Raw genomic sequence first — 19,967 nt, 5'->3', positions numbered from 1 at the left:
TTCCGTGTGCACGAGGGCCATCTCCGACAGGTGGTGAAGCTGACCTGTTTTCCAAAAGCTGCACAGCGGTTAATGTAAGGTTACTCTGGGTCGAACCTCTGGGCATAATTAAAGCCGGTTTCAGCGCGAGGTTGTTCTCTCTAGAGCTACAGGCCAACTCAACAGCCATGACTAAGACATGTCTCCTCCGAGTGCGTAATTAGAGCGTGCCACCTGATCACAGCTTCACAGGAAGCCGCTTGTGCTGCCAGTTCTGCGGTTACTCGGGGTTATTCGGGTTCAGAAAAGCAGCTTCCAGCCCTCAAACTTTCTCTTATATAAGAGCCAGGGATTTCTTTTCAGTTCAGTTGAGCCGTTCAATTTTTAATTCAAGCTATTTATTATTGATCGGATCAAGTTTAAAGGAAGTTTGAGTCATTGTGGTGTGGGCGAGAGTCGATGGTATAATTGTGCCCACCGCTCGAGCGGCTGCTGTCAGAAGAGCAGTTCCCATAACATTGTCCTGGATCTGGGCTGAGCTTTGTCCCTGTTATGGAAAATGTGGCACTCATATCAGAGCAGTTCAGTAGAAAGAGGTCAGACGGCGCTCTAGGGAATGAGCGAATGGCATGGAGAGCGAGATTTGGTGAAAGGGAACAAGTGCGCTGAGAGTGATTGTGGGAGAGAAATGAACACTTTGACATGTAAAAACAGTCTCACCTTCTCAAAGGTCTCGCATTCGTGAGAGCTGGAAGTGTGATGCCAGCCGGTAGTTTTTCTCGCTTCCTCTCCTCTCTCAGTGTTTGAAAATACAAAGCGAAATACCATCTGCAAATGTTTTGCACTTGGACACCACTTTGCTTTATATTTTTGTTTATGAGGGATCTTGTTTTTATTTAGGTTTATTTGGTATGTGCCGTTCATAAGTTTTCAGTTGTGTATCAAATAATGATTAGTGAACAACTTTGAAGTCCAAAGGTAAAGTGTTGTAATTTTGAGTATTGCTGCTGTTTCCTAAACCACTTTGTTTCTAAGGTTTCTGTTAGTGGTTGACTGATATATCTGCGGATATTTAGCCTTTTTAGCATCTACTTTAATTATATTTTACTTATTAAATGTTTAATACGTTAATCAAAGTAATATACTTTTAATAATACTTTTAAATGATGTTATCTTATGTTTGTCCTTTGAGTCTTGGCTTTGCTGCTGTCTTTAAGGCCCTATTTACACTGATACGTTTTAGTTTTAAAATGGCGTTTTAGAACGAAAACGATCCACGTCCACACTGGCGTTTCCCCTAGCATTTCTGAAAAGATCTCCATCCGCACTACACTACTGAAAACACACATCACGTGACCACACACACACTCTGTCATGTGCTGCAGCGTATGAATGGGTGCGTATCAGTGGGTGCTTTGAGCACACCTCCCTGCTGAGAGCAGCACACGTCGGACAGCTCATCAAGAATATACTGCTGGACCCTCATCTCACTATAGTTGTTAAACGTGATATTTAATTCATCTCGTCTTTATCTAACGACTCTGGTCTTTTGAATCTCTTGTTTTCAGGTAACGTGTTTTGGGTGAACGCAACATATCAATTTATGTATCTACGTACACTGATTCTGCACATTTGACCGATCGCTTGACTTTATTTCCTATATTGTATAAACTTATTGTATTATTGATTTATATTATTGATTATTAAAACTGATATTCAGCAAAATAGATAGGGTATGTTTTATATTTTTCAATGAAAATGAAAGGTGGCAGTTATGTTATAGGCTTAATTTTGTCATAAACATACATACAGTGAAGATGATGGTCATATAAATATGTAGCTACACGATGCCTGAACATTTTTGGTCTCTGTTAAGTTGTTTATCAAAATGAAAATTGACAGTTGCTCATATCTAATTTCATTACATTGTTAAGATAGTGAAAGGGCATAACTAGGGTGATGTGAATGACGTTATAAAGTACACTGTTCTCTTTGAAGATTTACCTGACGTGTCCTCTGGAGTTTGTTTTCCATATCAAACTTGTGAATTCTGAACTTCAGGAAAGAGCGCAAGACTGAACTTTGTGCACTTACTATTGAGAAAAGGCCCCAATTAGATAGGTGAATGTCTGCAACCAAGCCTCTGTTTTCGGATGTCTCTTGTTTTCTCCGATCCACACTAACATGGAGCAGCAGCATTTTAAAACCAAAACGGCCTTTTCAGCGGGGCTCAAATAAGGGGTAGTGTGGACGGAAGGCATAACTGTAGCAAAAGTTATGCGTTTTAAACTAAAACAGATTAGTGTTGATGGGGCCTAAATATTGCCAAAGAAAATCAATCAACTATTAGTTCCGGCCTTCATGATAAACCTAGTATTGTTAGGATATCCTCATAGTCTTGAAAAGATGCAAATTTTTATAGTCTTTTGGCTGTGACTAATAATTTAATGACATGCAAAGGTCAGGTGCATTCTGTAAGTCTTGGAAACTCTGTATCTCCCAAATGATTACTGCCTTCACGATTCTGTTTTTATTTCATAGTTGCACATCATTATTGTATTGTTATCTTGTTTTCTTTCCACCTTTGCTAAATAAAACACTTCACCAGCTCTTTTGACACAAGTCGCTTTGCGTTCGATCATGTGCTGGGGATGCGTGTTTGTGGGGACATTTGCTGGTTGTGTGTGGAAAGAGATAAGAACTCGACATCCTCATCTGACTCTGTGCCGGTGCCAGTGCGGGTATTTTTAGCTTTTTGACTGTGCTTTTTCTGAACACAGGAAATAGACTCATACGGTTGCCCACCGGCTCAGCAACAGTGTGGGTGTAGAGAGGTGGAGATGAGGCCTCATTTTCTGCCATACCTCTCGCAATAGACGAAGATGTGAAAGATCTGTTTGAACGCACTGTTAAATGAATGTCACCAGTTTTCTGATGATTAAAGAGGAAGTTGTCTCATTCAGGCATTTGTTTGGTGGTCTCAATGTTTACGTTTGTGAGGTTGGGGCTGTGCTGAAGGTTGGCACAGACTCTGTTTCTGTTTAAGGTTGATTAGATTTCTGACTCACTTAGATGAGTGTAAAGCAGACCTCACTGCCTGTCACAGACCCCACAGCCATCAAAAACTGATTTATCAAATCCGATAAAGGTTTCATACGTTATCACAAATACTGAATTTGGATGATTCCATTAAACACAAGTGTCAATAAAAACCTTTACATTATGAAAGACTTCAGTTTCATATGAATGCAGTTCAATTTCTTTATATTGATCAACAAATCCCGAGAAACAAAATAGATCAGTTTGCCCAAAAAATATTGATAATTAACATGTTTATCATTGACAAATGTGTTGGACTTTAAAATGTAAAACCAGAAACATTCTTTAGATTCCACACTGTTGGTGTTTTGTGTGTTTAAATGAATGTAGCCTTGATGAGCAAAGATACTTTTAAAAATAAGTAAATAAATAAAATACTACTGTGTATAATTTTGGCAGATACAAATATTTGAGCAATTCCATGCAAATGTCAACTTGCCATTAAAATATTAACATTTTCACCAAAATATCGAAACTCTTTCTAGGTTTTTTGACAAGGCCTGTATTTTAAAGAGCTGTAAAATATGTCTCTTTCAGTGATTTCAAACAATTATATGTGATCTACCAAAGACACTCAAGTGCAAATTTTACATCTGTCACATCCATAACGGAGAGATTTCATAACCATAACCAAGTTTTTCCTTCATAAGTGCAAAAATGTTTGTTTGTCATAAATGTCATGTTTGTTCTATAGTGAGCCTACTTTTATCCTTTTGATTTGCATAATTTCCTTTGGGTCATGCAGTTTAATTCACAGAATTTCTTCAAAGTGTGTTGTATACTGTAAACTCGCTAACTTTTTTGGTTACATCTATAACGCATGTTTATTTTTCTCACTTAAAATATAAAACATGTTTACGGATTGATGTTTTTCTGCTCCCATAACTCTGGTTAGCTGTTTTGGAAAATTTAAACAAATGCTTCAATATAATGTTAACAAATACTTTCTTTTCAAATTTATGTTAAGTTTTTACCTCAAATTTCACATCCGTAATACTGGAATTTCTCATTTACATTTTTTTCTTCTTCCAGATATGGAACCATTGCAATAAGACAAGAATGATAACATTTATGACTCATAATGTACAACATTATTTTGTTTGTTTGATTTAATCTAATCATATATGCTCTAGAATCCTTTGTTCTGCAACCAACTAGCAAGTGGCATCAGGATTTGCAATTGTAGGGTAATTAAGGCTTATTGGTTCTTCAAGACAAAAGGATTGGACCATTGATATGTCCTGATCGTACATCTTGTTTCATCGGAAATCTCCCTGGTTATGTCAGTGTTGTCTTGATGTCTTTACTCATGTTTCTTAATTTTCCTTTTTGTACATGCAATGTGTCCGCTAAACTTAAGTTTGAGCGATGATTCTCTCTGACAGTCCCAACTTCAGTCCAACGTGCTGAATCAGGAGAACAACCACAGCAAGCGCCCAACTAGAGCTGATGTGGAGAACCAGCCTGAAGCTGACTAATGCTCCATTCATCCTCTAATGCCTAAATAATGAACATTTTACACTTGTTTTACCTGAAGCCCTGCTCGCACTGTGCGATTTTTGCCACAATTTGGTCCTCTGAGACAAATTTGGGAAGTCTTAAGACTCCTGAAATCCAGGGCTAAGATTTGAGTTTGTTGGTTTGACATGATTACCGACAGCTACTTTATGACCGTTGCAATCAGGTTTTCCCGCTGATAAAGTTCTGGCAGAGTCAGAAGTTTTCAAACACTTTCCTGCAGTATGACTTTAGCTATGAAAACAGTCAAACCAAGAACTAATAGGAGTGCTGTATCTGATGATTCAATCAACAACTTCAAACAATTATTGAGACACACTTTGAACAAAATTACAGATTGTTTGTTTGACCATTTCAGATCATGGGTACTGAATGTGTCACAGATGGATGACCTCAAACTCTGATTGAGTTTTCTTGCGTGTCCGTGTTTGTCACATCTTGATTGTTCAGTGTGACATTATGAGATCTTAAAGTGTGACCTGAGAATCATATTTGTGCACTCTGACAGGCTACAATCATTTAGGATTATTAAAGATCACACCGTGTGAGCCGAGCTTGAGGTCTACAGTTTGACCCTTTGTGACATCTGTCATGGATTATTAAAACTACACCTGAATCCCTTCATAGCTCAATTGCCGACAGACATAGTCACTGCACCCACATAGTAGCATGTTCTCCTTCACTGAGAACTTTTCTCTTCATCTGTCATTTACCTTCATGGCATTTGTTAAACACAGCAGGATGAAAGAGAGGATGGTGGCAGAGAAGAGAAACATACGGGTTGCAAAGTGAAAGTGTCCATCAAAATGTTTTTGAAACTATACTGGTGCCATCATGGCCACAATGCAGACAATTTTGTGCATGTGGGCATATTCCTGCAAGTACGTGGAGAATTTCAACTATTTCTAAACGCATTTCTTTGTTGTTTTGTGCCCTTGACCTGTGGAGAGGGTAGTGTGTTCTCAGAGTTGAGGGTTTCCATCATGGTCTGCTATTTAAGTCGCGTGGTGGTTTCATAAGCTCTGGATCATGGCAGCTCTTGATGGTGCTGTGCTGCTCGGGCGGCCCCTCCACTCCAGCACAGCATGTGGTTTCTCCCTCCACACCCCAGCTGACTGTCATGACTTTATTAATTAAGGCTGGCACTCGTCCCAGTCGGTAGCAGCTGAAACGGGGAAGAAAGCAAAGTGAGAGTGTAAGGAGAGCGTGACACCAGCCTTTCTGACTGCTCGCTCCAGGAATGGAGACGTTCTCTTGACAGGCGTGACCTTCGCCGCTGATCAGGATGCACATTTTCCCCTGGCTGAGCCTTCCTGTGGAGTGCAGGAATCTTTTGAATGTCGAAGGTCTTTTTGGACTTGCTAAATGCTGTTTTCTCAGATGAATCCGTGTGAGAGAATTATAGCAGGGTAATGAGTTAAACTAATGTTCGTTTCTGTTTTCTTGCAGCTGTGGAGACCCAGAGCACAAGCTCAGAGGAGATCGTACCCAGCCCTCCTTCACCGCCGCCTCCACCACGGGTCTACAAGCCCTGTTTTGTCTGCCAGGACAAGTCCTCAGGCTACCACTATGGAGTCAGTGCATGTGAAGGGTGTAAGGTAAGGCCACACTTCCAACTGATATTGACATTTGATTTCAGTGGTCTGATCAGAAGTGCTTTGCTGATCATGTTACTCTGTCCACCTGGTATTAACATGGGTTCAAATGCATCTCTTGTTTAGATTATCAAGACTCGGCTTCTGCCAGTTTTCTTGTTGGGATTATTTGGTAAAGCTTTTATGATGATATACAATATCTGCTTGTTAAGTGTGGTGTCACGCAAAGCGAAAATCACGTTCACAACATCCAATGGCCAGAAAGCGATTCATTTTTAATAAATTGTTAAAATATTGGTGTCTGTGGTGCAGCAAATCCAGAAACCGTTGTACACACCAGTGGTCCTCAACCACCGGGCTGCAGGCCGATACTGGTCCGTGGATCAATTGGTACCGGGTCGCACAAGAAATCATTAATTATTTCCGTTTTTTGTATTATTTGAGTCTGAACAATCTTTTATTTTGGAAAATGACCGTATTCTCTCGGTTATATCTCGGTCACTTGAGCACCCAAATTTACCCACAAGCAGCAAAATGAGTAAGAAACAGACGTCTTTGCAAAGTTTCTTGATCAGGGGAAAAGGCCCAGTGAAGGACCCGTGAACTGCCAAGGAATGACCCAACAACCTAGTTGTCAGCATAATGCATCTTGCGTTTACGCCTTCCAAACGCACGAAGTTAAATGAATGCTGCGAGGAGCGCACTGCGAATCACGTGACGAGAACTAACCGTTCAGTTTGTATGGAATGTACACATTCCGGTAGACTAATTATCTTAGACAAACACAGAACACCCAAACACTGCAGTGCTTTTTAATTTTCTCCATAAATAAAACTTGTATCAGAGTGACCTACAAACCTCAGACCCATACAAGCCTTGACTGGTCCGCGGTGATAAAAAGGTTGAGGACCACTGGTGTACACCATGATTTTATATAAAACTTACCTTAATGTGTAATATGACTAAAAAGGGATCATTAACGTATATTTTCTTAATTCATATGAGTAGCTGCTAGGACCTGGAAACAGTATTCCATACATCATGACTTAACAAGCGGATTATCATGATATTGACAGAAGTTGCAAAAAAAAATTACTTTAATAGGAATAAGAATTACAAAAAAATACCTTGTGTATTATTATCTATACGTGTTCAGAGTATGCAAATGTTTCAAGAAAATAAAAAAAAGGATCTTTTTTACAGAGTTAACAAACAAAAGGCCGATAAATAGCCATGGATTTTTCAAAGATTAACATTTGAATATGTATGATTGTAAATAAATCACCTGTTAAGTCCACAAGCATTGCTGTAATGAACACCACTGCCAATACAACAATCTGGATATTATTAAAAAACACTCTAAAGGTTTAAATAGTATGGGCTATTTGAGCTCAATTGATTACTGAAGTGTATTAAAGTGATGTCATCATCTTGCATGCTCTTGAAGTATGTAAAAGCACTCATTTAATAACCGTTTAATATAATATTGGTGCATCCTTTTGAAAGAATGGCTTATGGTACACATTTGGGATTCATACCTAGTTCATATTCAGTCCCCTTGGGTGTTTTCTGGCATCGCCACCGTTGACGACCTCCAGCACTGACATTTTCTCTGTGGGGGGAAAAAAGCCCCCGTTGGCACAGCGGTGAACTCGAGTCTTTTATTTCTGTGCTACTTAATAATTGAAAACTGGTTGTGTATACAGTGTATGATCTACCCAGTGTCTCCCAGAGAAAGAGAAGCACAGGGGTTTGGAGTTGAACTATGATAGTTACAAAGCCCCCTTATCTGAGCGCCGCCGCAGGGAAGCGTGGGTGGAGAGTGTGCACGTGCGCACATACACACGCTGCAGCTCGCTGAGAAATAAACATGACTTCATTAAATTTGCATGTGCTATCTTCTCCCTTTCTCGCTGCCTTTGAACGGTGGGAGGACATATCAGCGCTTGTCTTTTCCTTTAAAAAGCACCCATCACTCTCCTGCTCTCGCCCCTACAGCCTGTCTGCTTTCAGATGAACAAAGGGAGAAGGCAGCGTTTGGGATATGTGTCCTGAAGTCAAAAACTTTTTTGCACATTTGTAAAGATTGTTGATGCCCCTTTTGTTAAAATGGTAGCTCCACCAACTGTTACCTTTGAAACCTATGAATCACTAAATTGAGCCTCACAGTTGGATTTGACAATTGACAATTTGATAGAGGAATAGTTAACAATAACATCTACAGCATATATGCCGCATTAAACAAGTCCAGGTTGTGGACAGCAGATTAACCAGGTTAAATTAGTTGGTATTAGATATGACACCACCAAATGTTGGTGTTGGTATGCCTGTCAGTATGGTTTTTGTTTTCTTTGGCTGTGTGCAAGCTTTGTCAACCTGTAGTTAGTACTTTTGCAATATTCCAAAATCTAATTAGCTTCCTAATAGGCCTGCATGACTCTGGCTAAAATGAGAATCACAATTTTCTTTTTTTTTTAAAGTCAAAATCACCATTTTCTCACGATTCTGTAGATGTAAAATGAAGGTTAATATGAGTAGGCTACTATTATTGTTATTTCTCAAACATATGGTAACAGAACAATAATAATATTAGGCTTATGTGTAGGTCTAGTGTTTGTTAAAATGCTAAATATGTCCTGTTTGTTAATTCACAGTAAAGTGATGGCATCAGAATAAAACAACTATTCATAATTCTAAAGTTGAGTTATTGTGTTTGAGACATATGCTTGTCATTGACAACATTATTAGAGAATTTTATTTCACTGGTAAAATGAAACATTTGTTATTATCAGGTTCCCTTATGCATTATATTCAACATTATATAGGCTTGACTAGTTATAGTGACGCTGTTAGATATAGAAAGATAGAAGATATAAAATCCTAGTCGTAATCATAACTCTAAAATGCAATATGATCATTTAAATGATGTGCGCACTTTTGGTTTCACTTTCACTGCCGAGTGCGCTCATGTCATGGCTGCTGTCACTTTGAGGAAAATTAAACATACATGCAAATCGTACTTCCCGCGTGGCTCCCAAATAATCGATCTGTGCAACAAACTCAACGTTATTAACTTTTTATCTGTTATTCATAGGCTATGAAGGTTCACTAAAGTAGACATCATTTGACGGCACGCGTGTGTCCTCTCAGTAGTAAACACAAAGTGCATCATCTCAATATGACGCGAATATGTCATTACATTAAGACAGAAATTACATTTTGGGGCGAATAATACCTCAAATACAGTATGTGGCACTTTCTACACCATTTGGAGGTGTCCATGTTGCTAAGCAATGAATATAAAACGTGAAGACTTGTGCAACCACCTTTACGCTTCTCTCCTGACCTTAAAAATATAATTTGCTGAATTGTAGAAAAGCAGAATTAAGATTGTGCGTAGAGTCTTATCGGGATCGCAATCTCTTCTTTTTTTTTCAGAATAATTGTGCAGCCCTACTCCTTAGTATGCCAGTTAATCCCAGAATATCCTTTAGTTTTGAAGTGAACACTTATCATTATTACGAATATGTGTACAGGCATATTTCTAAGTATAGGATAATATGGACAAACAGGATTTTGCACTAGAATATTTCTGTTGTAGTGTTTATGCAGTTACTCTAGAAAAGTTATAAGGGACAAAGTTGTCTTTTATACTTTAAATTTGAGCTGTGGGTGTGATACAGTGGAAAAAAAATGTAGCATTCATCAAAGTTGTAGATTTAACTTTTTATATACCAGTCCTGTTATTCCCAGATTTTCTCCACTGAGCTTGTTGCAGTGCAATATAGGACAAGCTTCACGTTGCGGAAACATTGTAAATGCTACATTTACATGGTTCAAGTGGCCCAATTTTAGTATCTCACTTTAGTTTTTTTCTCTTTTCCTCCCCTCCCATGTGGCACACATCAGATATGACCCACTAATGTGTAATCAAGAACAATGGCACATATATTTAGTTCTTCTCAGTCAGTTTCAGGCCTTATTTTTAATGTGGAAATTATTTTGATATGAATCGTATGCTTGCCTTTGTGTCTGCCATGCATGTGAGTGGGTACGGTGAATAACGTCCTCTGTCATTGGTGGTGAATGATGTAGACTAGGGTGGATGCCAGCCATGTTCATATGATGCTTTTCAAAGGCACAGTGGAGGACGAAGGTTAAAGCCACCAGAGTCATGCTGAAGCATTGTTTTTTTTTCTCTGACCTTTTAAAGATCAAGTTGTGGCTTTATTATCTTTTTGTCTGCACCAATTGCAAATCATACCATTTTTAACCTATTTTTTAGCCTAAAAATTTATGGGTCAGTATATTGTGGTGGTCTGCTGAGTGTGTAATGTAGATAATAGGGATTGCTTTTAAAAGAAAACTGTATAATTACTTTATTAAAAAGGGTAATATATTGGTTATCTGCAGTATTCATGAGACAATTTTATTCCCTAGGAAGGCAGCTCACTAGGTTTTTTAACAGCAGACTAAATCTCATTTGAAATCTTCACACCTAACAGAGAACAATAACTTTAATCATACGCACAGCCGATTTTTAGTCACACCAAACAGACAGGCAGCCTTATTTTGATCTAATGCTCTCTTTTCTCCAAATCCAGTGGAAATGGAGTGCACACTTCATACAAACACCAACACACACAGGCTCCTCCGTTGTCTCAGTGCGCCTGGGGGTTTGTGCTCATGTCCAGGATTAGTGGAGACACTAAAGAGGCTTAGTGCTCTGCCAATGGGAGCCACAGCAGACATCAAACCATTTCCTTCCTGCTACAGTCGGTTCACAGGATCTCCCCGGCAGGTCAGGGCTGGGTCATTCTGTGGTACACAGGGGTCAGATGATGCCCAGTGAGAGATTAGGATCACAGATCAGCCCTGCGTCCATAATGTCCTCTAACTCTTTCACGTATGCTTTTTTTAGTCCTATTCCTGCATCTCAGACAACAATTTTCTTCTAAGTTTGAATCTAGATAAGTCTTTTTTTTTGTTGTTGTTGCTGTTAACGAAGGCCGATAAAAGCAACAACGCATTCTTATACCAAATAGCAATTGATTTTGCTTCCCAAATGACATCTGATCAATGGGTGATTGCTTTTGTGCACTCATAGATTTTTTTGTGTCGGTCATGTGTAGCGCATCCACCGATGGTTAAATAGTCTCTTTGCTAGCATGTAGTAATGTAGGAACAGTTACATGTTGAGAAACGTAAACAGACTAGATGAAAATTGGATTATGTTAAATAATGGGGTCGGTGCAGTGTTAATGCAAGCTACATCTGCCACTGTCAATAATATCAACAATGTTGGAAAGGAAGGAAAACACACAACGCTTATATTTTTACAATAACAGCATCTTTTTTATACCGTTTGTTACATTACATTTTGAGGGATCAACTTTTTATTATAAGTTCCTTTCTTACCAAGGCTGCATTTATTCATTCATTCATTTTCCTTTGGATTAGACTATTTATTTATCAGAGGTCACCACAGTGGAATGAACCCTCAACTTATCCAGCATATGTTTTTACGCAGCGAATGCCCTTCCAGATGCAACACAGCACTGGGAAACACCCATTCATACTCTCATCTCTCCATGTCTTTGGACTGTGGGGGAAACCGGAGCACGTGGAGGAAACCCAAGCGAACATGGGGAGAACATGCAAACCCCAGAAAAGCTAACTAACCCAGCCAGGGCTCGAACAAGCGACCTTCTTGCTGTGAGGCCACAGTGCTAACCACTGAGCCACAGTGCACCCTGGCTGCATTTATTCAAGCAATAATACTGTAACATAATAGCATGAAGCGTTTTTTTTTTTTTTTTGGTAACATGACATGTTTTTCAGAAGTAAGTCACATCTAGATTAGAAGATGCACCAGATTAAAAATTTGCATTGTAACACAAGTCACAGTGGTGTCACATTTATTTGTGTAAAATAGGCTGCTGGAAAAAAATGTCTCGTATTACAGAAACAACAATATTTTGAAATTAAATTGGCACTAGCATTTTCAGCAGCCGTTGCTCAGAGTATCTGTTCCCTTCTCTTTTAATGGCCCACTGCTGCGGCCCCTAATCCAGTGGAATTACACAGATGCCCCTCTGTTGCCAGAGCATTCTTCACACCTTGTGATGATATTGAGCTTCATTCCTGTGGCTTTCAGACCCAAGCGGTGGCGGCAGAGAGTGAAGCAGGTTGAGGAAAAGAGGCCTTTTGATTGTGGATTGGTGTGACATTTGTCATGGGTTTGTTATCAGTGAATCAGCTCTTCAGGTGAGACTGTAGTCGGCTGTACAAAGAGTACCATTGGCCAGAATTCATGCATTCCTTATTTTTTGGGACGGGATGAAGCGAATGCTTCATATTTCTTGTAAACTGTAAAAAAAAAAAAAAATTGGCCACATTTCAATACAGCTCATACAAAGTAGGTAACAACTGCAAGAAGAATTTTATGTAAGCGCACTAGCTTTTCAAATGTGTGAAATAATTCAACACCTTGGAATTATAAGGTTCTATCTGCGTTCTGAATGATTTTGAGATATTGAGCTTCAAAGTTTTTGCATTCCATAGCAAACAGTATGTGTGTAACATTTGTTTAAATAAAAAGTCTTAAAATGTAAACAACTTATAAAAAACCATCCCATAATGTAAATGAGTTGTCAATTAATAGGAATATGTCAATAACTCCATTTTGACAAAAATGTCAGATAGTGGTTGAAAGTAGCTAAATGGTTTAGACCAAGAAGTGAAATAGTTTAGTCCAAAGTTGAGTGAAATGGTTTGATTTTGAAATAAAATGTGCAGCATTGGACTTCATACAATGTGCATGTACCTCAGTGACTGACCTGCAGATGCTGCATTCGATGGAAGCTTTTCGCCTGAATCTACCACAATGACCGCCAACAATGACCTCCAGAAGATCAGAGCTGGCATGAATAAAACATGGCCGGTGAATGAGAGCTCCTCTGTAGGGAGATCAGGCCTCTGGGCAGCGCATTAGAAAACCATTTCAGCTCGGCAAGGCGAGCACACGTTCTGTCACACATCTGCCATGCTCACCTTTTCCTTTATTACTTTTTCATAGCTGAGACCAAGTGTGAGAGGGATGCGTCCTTTCAGCATGCAGGACATGTCCTTGGACAGCTTTTGGTGAAATGACATGAGTGTTTTTAGATGGCAGCTACTGGACAGACCTGTCAAAAGCACACGTACACTAAAAGCTTCACTGGGTGCCCTGACTGATATGTTGAAGGCTTTTCCGCTAAAAGCCTTTGGGATTATTGTTTCTAGAGCACAAAGGCTGGATGTTGTTTTTACTGTAGGCTTGCATTGAAAACTGTAACACGACTAGAATGCAAATTCAGAGAAATGCAGTACTCTCTATAGCCAAGTTTGAGACTGAGAGAAGTTTCAGTAAGATTTTTAGTTGCTGTTCAAATGTTTTAGCTTGATATTAGTTTGATATTTGATTTCAATGCAGTTATGTTAGAGAAACAACATGAGTATTTTCACATTTACAGGATCAGTTAACCATACTGAAGGAGTATTTTGTATCATGTCTTTTGTGTGTTCAAATGGCTAATGCAGAAACTGTTATTGAGTATGAAGTTAATAAAAATTCTCTATATTTCTGTATTTATCATTTTTATTTTTACTATAGTATTGCATTTTTATATTGGCTGTTTATCAACTATCAGCCGGGGCATTCATTTTGAGATCACCAGATTGTTGTATTTTTGTCAGTTAGTATTTTGGGATCATCCATCCCTTCTAATAAAATCTGAGCGGTGTAGCTTCTAGAATCTGATTTCAGATGCAAAACAATCTGTTTTCTAAAGTATTTCCGCCACAAATCTGTAGAATGCAGGGATTCCTCTGGATCTTGTTTTTCTTATGGATGCTTTGAACCCACATACTGTGTTTCCCAGTCAGCGACTCCTGCACACACAGAGAGAGAGGGAGAGAGAGATGCTGATACCCATGTGCCCAGAGGCGGTCACGAGTGAAGCTTTCACTGTCTAATCCTCTGCCAGAGCGCCGTGGTTGCAGCACAGCAGCTGAAATCTCTTCCACAAGCCTACGCACGCAGTGTTTGACGTCTGCTCTTTGATTGTATGTGGCTTCAGCTGCATCTTTCTAGCCGTTCATGACCTCGGACTGACTCTCTGCCCTCAAGAGTCTGACCAAGCAGTAATTAAGATCAGCAGAATAATGTGAATCACTCATTTGCATCCCTCCGCTCGAGTCTATGAGGGTTAAGCTCTGCTGGGTATTAGCCAATGGGATCCTCTGGGCACTTGAACTGGGAGATAATACCCAGCAGCCATAACACTGCTCAATCCAAACTGAGCTCAGCTGGCCATTATGCCAAGAAATGAAGTGTTTGGGTGCCTGAGAGAGTCGTGTTTATGCTATGGTTGTTTATTTGTGTGTCTGTGTATAGCGAAGATGCGCATGCATGAATATCTGGTGAATCATAAGTGGGTTTATGTAACCGTTCCTTCGCAGTCGTGATGACTTTTGGGGGTTGGTGTTAATTCGCATGAGTCTGTGTCATTTGTGAATCTTCCAGCTATAGTAAACCTCCATGTTTGCGTTTCTCCTCAGGGCTTTTTCCGAAGGAGCATTCAGAAGAACATGGTGTACACCTGCCACAGAGAGAAGAGCTGTATCATCAACAAGGTCACCCGAAACCGCTGCCAGTACTGCCGATTGCAGAAGTGCCTGGAAGTGGGCATGTCTAAAGAATGTAAGTGTCTTGGGTACTACACTACATGCATGCTACATGAACAAAAATATGTTCATGAAATGACTTGAAGTCATGGAAAGGGTGTGGGAGACTATTATCCTGCTATAGTCCCATGCTCTACCAGAATATGATGATCTCCTTGAAATGATTCCTATGCTATATAGAATTTTGAGTGAAAAAAGCAGGACCTAAAATGAAAAAGACCAACATAGCAGATCTATTTCAATATTGTTATTAATTCTAACAATTCCAGGAATTAATTTGATTTAGTGATGATCAAATTGATCAGACTGTTGCAGTTATTTAATTGAGTTGCTTATAGCATTCATTTCAGCATAGGGCAAAGATCTTCACCCCAATAAAAGATTGACATTTGAAAACATTTAAAAGCAAAGCTGTAAGTATTAGTTTTTTTAAGTATTAGTATATTGCTTTTATTAAAAAAAAAACGTAATTTACATGGGTTTCCCTAGTTTTCTTCTGCTATCCTCATATTAGAATGATTTCTGAAAGATTGTGTGAAAATGCTAAAAAAATTAATAACATTTTAACTTAAAACTCTAAATATTTGACTCTGGAAGTCATGTTGCACAGGTACATTTTTGGCCAAAATACATTGCATGTGTCAAAATTATTATATAATTTTGTAACTTTTCAAAAAAATCATTAAAATATTAAGTAAAGACTGCTCTATGGATATATTTTGTAAGTTTCATGCTGTAAATGTATACGGTGATGTATTTTATTTATTTATTTTTTTTTTCGTTTTTTAATCATTAAATTTCAGATTTTCGGGTAGATGTACAGTATCCCGACCAAATATTGTCCCATCCTAACATGTACAAATTACATACAATTATAATTGTACAAACTTTCAGAGTATAACCTTTTTTTTTTTTTTACTGTTATTGATCAAATAAATCCAGTCCTGTTGAGCCAAATAGTACTGCCCTACTGCTTTATACTACATGTTTAATTTAGTGAACTACTAAACCATGGCCTTACACTACAGTGTGGGTTAAAGGCCTCTATCAGACATTGATCTCTCTGATCCTGCTGTCTCCACCTGCTGGACAAAGCTGAAGTGACCAGTGAAAAGGCAGCACACATTAACATCACCTGCAATATCAAAGTATGATAGTCTTGTGTACAGACTAGGGCTGTGCAATTAATCGAAAATCCGATTTGGATTTAGATTTTGGCCTCTAACGATTATGAAAAAACATCAATCAAGATAAACGATTATTGCGTTATATACCGCCCCCTTTCCAGTTGTACACATTTGTTGCTCTGCAACAATTCAAACAACAAAAGGACAAAATCACTCACTGCTCTTGACTGAAGGACTTTTGCAGCTGAAGTTTTTTTTCTTACAGTGAAGATGCTTAAAGCACTGTTTGTTTCATATTTTTATTCTATTGTATTTATTTCCCTTTCCTTATTCACAGGGAGGAAAATAACTGTGCATATATACAGTTGAAGTCAGAATCAATAGCCCTTCTGATAATTAGCGACCCTTTCCCCAATTTCTGTTTAATGGAAAGATTCAACCCATTTTTAAACATAACAGATTTATTTCTAATAACTGATTTCTTTTATCTTTGCCATGATGACAGCACATTATATTTTACTAGATATTTTTCAAGATACTAGTATTCAGCTTAAAGTGACATTGAAAGGCTTAATTAGGTAATTAGGCAAATCATTGTATAACAGTAGTTTCTTCTACAGACAATCAAAAACATATATAGCTTAAAGGGGCTAATAATATTGAGCTATTAAAATAGGTTTCAAAATATTTAAACCTGCTTTTGTTTTAGCCGAAATAAAACAAATAAGCCTTTCTCTAGAAGAAAAAATCTCTAGAAGAAAAAATATTATCAGACATACTGTTAAAATTCCTCTGTTAAACATCATTTGGGAAATATATATATATATATATATATATATATATATATATATATATATATATATATATATATATATATATATATATATATATATATATTCACATGAGGGCGAATAATTTTGACTTCAACTGATAATCGTTTTGTATAATAGTGATTACAATTATGACCAAAATAATCTTGATTATGATTTTCCCGTAATCGAGCAGCCCTAGTACATACATGAACATGGAAGGTGTAATTGTGCTTGGAAAAAAACTTTCATGGTGAATATAATATTAATCTATCTACAATATATATATATATATATATATATATATATATATATATATATATATATATATATATATATTGTGGGCTTTTTCTCTTAGGAAGCACTTACAGTAGCATGTTGTTATTGCTTTGACTGATTTATGTTCTAATAGGACTTAATAATCCTGTTAATTTGATTTAATTGCTTTATTATTTTAATGAATATATGTTTGCGTGTACTTTTGTTTTATTATAACCATGGAGTTATACACGTCTTTGTGTCGTTTTTGTCAGAGCAGGATGAAATCTCTGCCCCAGATTTGTTACTTTACATATTTCATTTTCTCCGCCCGGATATGATGGCGCGCTCTTGTCATCATAAAGTTGTTTGCAAGCAGGTTTCGTCTTCTTGCACATGTCGTGTCGTGAAAGATTACCTCCCTGCGTTAATAGTTCTTTAATGGCTCCATTAGATTGTGTTTTCTGAGCCCATGCTGGCACCCAGCTCCCTCTGGAGAAATGAATATGTGGCTGTGGGGAAAAGTGAGGGAGAATCATCTTTTACCACCCCTCTCTCTCTCTCTTTCGTTTTGCTCTCCCGGTGTGCATATGGAGGAGGGAGAAGAAGAGCCATCGAGTTATCTTTAGACAAAGGAAGGAGTCCTAACCAAAAACAGCAAGAAAACATGAGATAAAGGAGCGATTGAAGCTGTGAGAACAAGAAACGAGAGCGATAGCGAGGTTCCAGGAAAACAGAAAGACTGAGAGAGGGAAGAGAGGAAGGAGGGAGGAATGCAGGCGCGGAGGGAGAGCCCGATTAAAGCTCTTTAAAGCAGCCTGATATTTGTCATGTGACGTGATTAGATTAGGTTGGATTTTAGCGAAAGCAGAGGTCGTTTGTCACTGTTATTAACAACCACCAACATTCATTTCTCATCTCTACACGCCGCACACCATCAGCATATCTGTGTGTGTGTGTGTGTGTGATGAAACACGAGTGCGTTTGCATGCAGATTTACATTCTTTCTAAACTTGCAGTTCTTAATTGGCAATGCTATTATTTTTGCAAGTTTAAAATGCAGAAAACACCTCACGCAGATTTATTTCCCTGAGAAGTGTAAATACTGCAGTGTTTGTTCAGCCAGTGGTGTGGGATTGAGATGGGATTGATTTTTGCCCAATGATTGTACAAGTGTTCTGAATTAGTTTGCTAGAGGCACGGAAAAATCATTTGCAAGATCATATACTGTAAATGCAGTATATGCCAGCAACTCTTGTAAAAGGTGCATACATTATTATTAAATATTTAGTTTGAAATATATTGACAGTTTTATTCATAAAGAATGCATCAAGTTGCAGTAAAGATGATTATAATGAAAGCAAATTGTCCAATATTTGGCTAGTTTGAATTTTTCCAAATTTGTTTGCTAATGTCACAGAAATTCTACATAAAATTCTGTTCTTTTAGGGCTGGGCGATTTAGCCTAAAATCCAAATCTTGATTAATTGAACTTTTTAACTCGATTACGATTAATGAGCGATTATTTTATTTATTTATTTTATTTTTTGCCCTTATAGTTCTCGGACAAGTTTTATATGCTGTCTAAAAAAGCATCTCTGGCACAGCTTCCAATCATCGTCGAATGTAATGCAAAGGCTCAAGAATGAGTCTATTGTCCTGCTTGACCAGAGAGATCTGATGTGTAGAAATTAGCCACAGCCTTTAACAGAGCGGGCTCACGTGGCACGAAGGAAAGTGACTGAAAAAATCATCCTGAAAAATTGAGATTATAGATTCTGAATTTGGATTACTTTTCGATTATTAACCCAGCCCTATGCTCTTTATAATATCCAAGTTCACATATTTTACTGTTTTTAGAAATCATCTTGTTTTCTTGCACATATAATGAATGCTATTTCTGTCTTCTGCATTATTTTCAATTTATTTTGCACTTTAAGAAAGAATACAGTGTCACAATAAAAGAGATGAGAAGACCTCAGAGAATCACATCCAGGGAATTCTCCCTTTTTTCTGCTTGTTTAGCAGTTGATGTTCTCTTACCGAGAGCTCTTTTTGAACTGTCACATCAAAGCATTCAGCTGTCTATATCTCAGTGGAAATGTATTTTTACATCCCTGTTTGTTTCCTTATGTGTGTATGTGCGCACATGTATATACGTGTCCTCTTGGTCTCCCACTTAATCCGTCTCCTCCTCTTTCATTCATTGTTGTTTCCAAGTAAATTAGCTGCCAAAATGATTGAATCACAACAAGAGCGTGTATCTGAAAGAGGTTCAAGTGTATGATGGGCTGCTGCTGCTGCCGCCGCTGCTTTTACCAGGCAGAGAAAAAGGAACGCTGGGCTTTTACTGCCATCTTGTGGTGCATATTGTGTAGTCATATTTGTGTTTGCGTGTGTGTATGTGTATATATATATATATATATATATATATATATATGTATATGTGTGTATATATATATATATATATATATATATATATATGTGTATGTGTATATATATATATATATATATATATGTGTGTATATATATATATATATATATATGTGTATATATATAGGTGTATATATATATAGTGTATGTGTGCCTACTTGTGGTCCAATGCGATTTAAATCTAGGGGTGTATGTTTGATCTGATCACTGTGAATTCAGATAGATTGACAACTGTGTTCATTTCTCTCTGTGCAGCTGTTAGGAACGACCGGAACAAAAGGAAGAAGGATGACAAGAAACAGGAATGTTTGGAAAGTTATGTCTTAAGTCCAGATACAGAGAAGATGATCGAGCAGGTGAGGAAGGCCCATCAGGAAACCTTCCCCTCGCTCTGTCAGCTGGGAAAATATACCACGGTAAGA

General features: G+C 38.0%; 1 protein-coding gene across 3 annotated transcripts in view; it reads left to right on the top strand.

The window, feature by feature from the left end:
* Positions 1–19,967, top strand: part of rarab (retinoic acid receptor, alpha b) — a 207,892-nt gene that overhangs the window by 182,797 nt on the left and 5,128 nt on the right. For all 3 annotated transcript variants that reach the window (XM_056453742.1, XM_056453741.1, XM_056453743.1), the window contains 3 exons: positions 6,046–6,194; positions 14,793–14,934; positions 19,801–19,961. In XM_056453742.1, the coding sequence (XP_056309717.1) occupies positions 6,046–6,194; positions 14,793–14,934; positions 19,801–19,961 (452 nt within the window). The remainder of the gene's footprint in view (positions 1–6,045; positions 6,195–14,792; positions 14,935–19,800; positions 19,962–19,967) is intronic.

This window comes from Danio aesculapii, chromosome 3 (assembly GCF_903798145.1).
Source record: "Danio aesculapii chromosome 3, fDanAes4.1, whole genome shotgun sequence".
Taxonomy (NCBI): Eukaryota; Metazoa; Chordata; class Actinopteri; order Cypriniformes; family Danionidae; genus Danio; species Danio aesculapii.
Note: the sequence above shows the minus strand (reverse complement) of the source record. Positions and strands in the feature narration are given on the sequence as shown.